Source organism: Mesitornis unicolor, unplaced genomic scaffold, assembly GCF_000695765.1.
Source record: "Mesitornis unicolor isolate BGI_N332 unplaced genomic scaffold, ASM69576v1 scaffold33004, whole genome shotgun sequence".
Lineage (NCBI taxonomy): Eukaryota > Metazoa > Chordata > Aves > Mesitornithiformes > Mesitornithidae > Mesitornis > Mesitornis unicolor.
Window position 1 is genome coordinate 3,075 of NW_010179971.1, and position 4,627 is coordinate 7,701.

At 63.6% G+C, this 4,627-nt stretch overlaps 1 protein-coding gene across 1 annotated transcript in view; it reads right to left on the reverse strand.

Moving 5' to 3' along the window:
• SDSL (serine dehydratase-like) overlaps positions 1–1,748 on the reverse strand; it is a 1,976-nt gene extending 228 nt beyond the window's left edge. The window contains exons 1-7 of the mRNA XM_010182965.1: positions 1,581–1,748; positions 1,448–1,487; positions 1,222–1,361; positions 862–950; positions 549–776; positions 302–424; positions 100–224 (exon numbers count right to left, since the gene is read on the reverse strand). Coding sequence (XP_010181267.1) covers positions 100–224; positions 302–424; positions 549–776; positions 862–950; positions 1,222–1,361; positions 1,448–1,487; positions 1,581–1,748 — 913 coding nt within the window. The remainder of the gene's footprint in view (positions 1–99; positions 225–301; positions 425–548; positions 777–861; positions 951–1,221; positions 1,362–1,447; positions 1,488–1,580) is intronic.
• Between the last annotated feature and the right edge of the window lie 2,879 nt (positions 1,749–4,627).

Consider the following 4,627-nt stretch of genomic DNA (forward strand, 5'->3'; position numbering starts at 1 on the left):
CTCCATCCCTGTCAGCATGGCCCAGGCCAGTCCCAAGCCCCAGAAGTGTCCCTATCACCCCTGCCATGTCCCTGTCACCTCTGCCATGCCCCCGCTCACCCAGGCACTGCTCCACAGCTCGAACAGCCTCCGCATCCTCCACCACCTGGGAGATGACTTGGCACTCCTGGGCGCACTCCAGTGCCCGTGCCGCCACCGTCTTGGCTCCCAGGCACTTGGCCACACTGGGACAGAAGAGGAGGAAGGTGGTCAGGGTGGTCCCAGGCCCCTTCACCCCCAGACTGTGCTGCTGGGCTGAGACCTGCCAAGCTCCACAGCTCGAACAGCCTCCGCATCCTCCACCACCTGGGAGATGACTTGGCACTCCTGGGCGCACTCCAGTGCCCGTGCCGCCACCGTCTTGGCTCCCAGGCACTTGGCCACACTGGGACAGAAGAGGAGGAAGGTGGTCAGGGTGGTCCCAGGCCCCTTCACCCCCAGACTGTGCTGCTGGGCTGAGACCTGCCAACTTGCTGCAGGGATGGCAGCCCCTGCCAAGTCCCTCTCACCTGGTGATGTCAGGCAGGGTGACAAGCCGGCCGGCCGCCAGTGCCGCGTGGAAGCTGTGAGCTCCCCAGGTCTCGGCGGCGATGATGGGGATGTCCTGCCAGCCCACTTGGTGCAGGCCGGCCACCACCCCTGCCAGCAGCCCCCCGCCGCCCACCGCCAGCAGGATGGCATCTGGCTTGGTCTCCAGAGAGTCCTTCAGCTCCTGGACCAGGCTGGCATGACCCTCCCTGAGGATGAGGACAGTGGGAGGATGCAGCCCCGAGGGGCACCCCCAGACCCTGGGAGTGGGAGCTGAGACCTGGCAGCACTCACCACACCAAGGGGTGGTCGAAGGGGTGGATGCTGACCCAGCCCTTGGTCTGTGCCAGCTCCTGCGCTCTTCTGTTGGCTTCATCCCACACCTGGCAAGGGGCAACGGGCTCAGCAGGGCTGCATCCAGCCCTCGCACCCCGGAGGTGCGTCCCTTGTCACAGTGGGGCCAGGGGACACCAGTATGTGGGGCACTGGGCTGCGGTGCAGGTCCTCAGCATAACCCTGCTGCAATGCCAGGTGCAGGTGGCACAGGAGGAGGACATTTTGGGATGGGGTTTGCCGCATACATCCCCAGCATCACCCCCTCTGGTGTGTTTTCCCCCCATAGACCCCTTTTTTAGGAGGCTGCCGCGGGGGTACCTGGCCGGAGACCTCCACCTCTGCCCCCAGCTCCTCCAGTCTGCGCACGGTGACAGGGCCGGTGGTGCTGGGGACCACCACGGTGATTGGCAACCCCAGCTTCTTGGCAGCGTATGCCGCTGCCAAACCTGCGTTGCCCCCTGCGGAAAGCGGGTGTCAGGCAGGGCTCAACCCTCACCCTGAGCATCCTCCATAGCTCCCACCACCGCATCTGGCGCCCAATTACCTGAGGAGCAAATGAAGCGGCAACAGCCCTTCTTGGCAGCCTGAAAAGCAGGAGAGAAGGAGTGAGGGGGATGGCTGTGTCCACCCCCGTTTTGCCCCTGAAAAGGGCCCCTTGCCCATGTGCCCACACTCACTGTCTGGCAGAGGTGGCCGACACCGCGGATTTTGAAGGAGCCGGTGGGCTGGACGTTCTCCAGCTTCATGTAGACCTTGGTGCCCCCTGCCCGCGACAGGGCCAGGCTCTCCAGGAGGGGTGAGACGATGTGGAAGGGCTTCTGGCCCCCACCGCTCTGGGTCGCCATGGCCTCTGCGATGGCTGCCCTGCTGGGAACAGCTGGGGGTGGCACCGGCTGGGGTCCCTCCTCGCAGCCCTGCTCACCCTGGGCTCAGTACAGGGTGCAGGAGCCCCTCTGAGGGATGGGGGCTTGCAGGGCCAAGGGGATGCAGAGGACAAGGGGTCTGCACGGCTGGATGGCAGCGCAGGGCAGAGATGAGGTGGCGTCACCCTGCTTGTCTCTGGTGTCTCCCTCCGGTTGTGGGAGGCAGCAGCACTGAGCCCTGGGATACCCACAGCCCCAGCACAAATAAGGCCACCCCCTCCTCCATCCTCCTGGTCCCCAAGCCCCCGGTGTTCCCAGGCGTCCCCCACACACCCTGAGCCAGGGCCACGCCACGGCAAGGGTTACCTGCTGTCACCTGGGGCCTCGCCACACGTCCCCAGCTCCACAGCCGAGTCTGGAGACGAAGAAGAGACAGGTGAGGCTGGGGGGACTGCCCCCGAGTCCCCGTCCCCAGCCAGGCAGCAGGGCAGGGGCAGAGTTAACCATTGCCCAGGCTGTTTGCTCAACACCAGCCAGGTTCTTCCGGGCTGGATCGGTGCCGAAAGCACCCAGCCATGGCACGGGCATCGTGCCCGGCATCCCGAGCGAGGACAGCCACGTGCTTCTCCAGCAGCCAAATGTCCCAGGGGCCTTTGCGCACGCAGGAGACACCCCGGGATTCTTTCTTGTCACCCAGCCCTGGTGACACCCTCCCCAGGGTAAGGGTCCCCCCTTGTACCCTACCTGTGTGCAGAGGGGTTGGCTGTGTCCCAGGAGGGGTGAGGAGGAGGAGGAGGCAGAAGGTGGGAGCTGGAGGAAGGTCAGACCCTGGCTCCTCGCCCCGCAGTCGCAGAGGATTTCTTAGTCCTGCGGCCAGAAGCTCTGAAAGCAGAGGCCGCTTTGGCACAGGGTTCATCCCATCCTCCTCTGCAGGGGCTCCACAGGGGTCCCCAAGGGGGGCCGCTGCGCACGAGCTGGCACACACACATGGCACAGCCATGAAACAACAAATAGGTTGCACTGGGAACTCCTCTGCCTCACCCTCCCCCTCCGCTTTGCCCCACTGCCCCGTGGAGAGACGTGAAATAAAGCCCAGGATCCCTGATTTCAGTCCCCTGACCCAGACCACATTGCAAAGCTCTCTCACTGATGAGAGGGCATGAGCTCCATGGAGCTGGCTTTTGGTGACAATGAATTAACTACCCCGCCATGGTGTTTACACCATTAGTAGGCTTCAGAGTGAACAGCACAGAGCACAGGCAGGGCCAGCACAGAGGCACAGTGCTGCCTGCACTGAGCCATGCTGCTTTTGGAACATCGGGGACTGGCAACAGTGGGGATGATGAGGATTTCTTGAATGGGGGCACCAAGGTGGGGGGGCACACAAGCTCCAGGTCCCTGGGAGGGGGAACCACCCCCCATCCCACAGCGGTCAGCAGGGCTGCATATGCTTTTCTGGGAATGGGACACGGATGGGCCCTGGCGACCCTGGGTGGCAGGTGTTGGGGAAGGGGTGCAAGGAGCCCCCTCATCGCTCTCAAACCTGGGAGGAGGCCGGGGACCCTCTCAGTGAGTGCACCATGTTTTGGCTCAGTCCTGGGGTGCTCTCGGGCCTAACCTCGCACCCCCCTTCCTGTCCCCCCGTTGGCTCCATCCCTGCCCCAGGGAAGGCGATGCCAGGCTGTCACCTGGTCACAACCCCTGGCCAGGGTGCCTAAGTGACACGGCCTCAGCCACGGCCACTGCAGTGGCAGTCACCTCGTCCCACCCAGGGAAACTGAGGCACATGGCCCTCCTGAGCAGGACCCCTTGCCCCAGGAGCCCCTGCACCATGGAGCCTCCAGGGGACATGGGCACAGGCTCTGCCACCCACCTTACCTCACCAGCACCCCACCAGCAGAGTGGGTTTTAGACCCTCTGCCCTCTCCAGGGCATCCATCCCAACTTTTGGGGTGCCAGCACCCTGACAGCCCAGACTCACTGCAACCTAGCCCTGTGCAGCCCCTAGAGATCCACAGGGGCCCCAGTGGCCCCCAGCCCTGGTGGGAACCTGGTACCTTCAAAGCGCTGCCGAGCACCAGCTCATTAATCCCCTAGTAATGACCTCGTTATTCCTAATGAGGCGGAGCAGATCAAGGGACCTGGGGTAAGAGGATTTTGCAACTGAGGTTTTGGGGCTTTGGGGGACACACAGGTGGTAGAGGAAGGGAAGACAAAAGGGATGGGGGGGCTCACTCCATCCTGGGGGGCAGGCAGTGGGACCTCTGCCCTCCAGCCCACACTCCAGGCTTCCCCATTCCAGCAGCTCTGTCCCACACTGGGGGGGCAGACGCAGCAGCAAAGAAACCTTAGCAGCCTGCACCCCAAAAGCACCTGCCCTAAGGGGGATGCACAAACCCTCACAGGGGCCAGGAGGCAGTGGAGAAGCAGGGAGCACCCCATTAATTTGGGGGGAGAAGGCTGCTGAGTAAGCCCAACCCTTATACAAGACACCAGAGAATTTCAGCAGAGCAGAGCACAGCCACCACTGCCCCTGCACACACTCTGCTTTATTTGTCACAGCCAAACCAGCTTGCTCCCCTCCACTCTGCCCCGTGGGCAAGCCCCAGCCTCCCAGGACCCCCCCATTTTCTGGGAAGAGTGCCCCCAAACTGGGTGTCCCTGGGCAAGCACACAGCTGGGCCCCAGATGTGGCAGCAAGAGGCAGAAGCAGAAAGAGCTGGGGAAGCAGGAGACCCCACCTTTTGCACCCAAAGCCCTGGGGACAGGGGAGAGCCAGTAGCGCTGTGAGCCCCCACCACTCAGCTGTCCCCCAGAAGGGGTGCCCACACAGGACAGACACCCACAGATGGACGGACGGG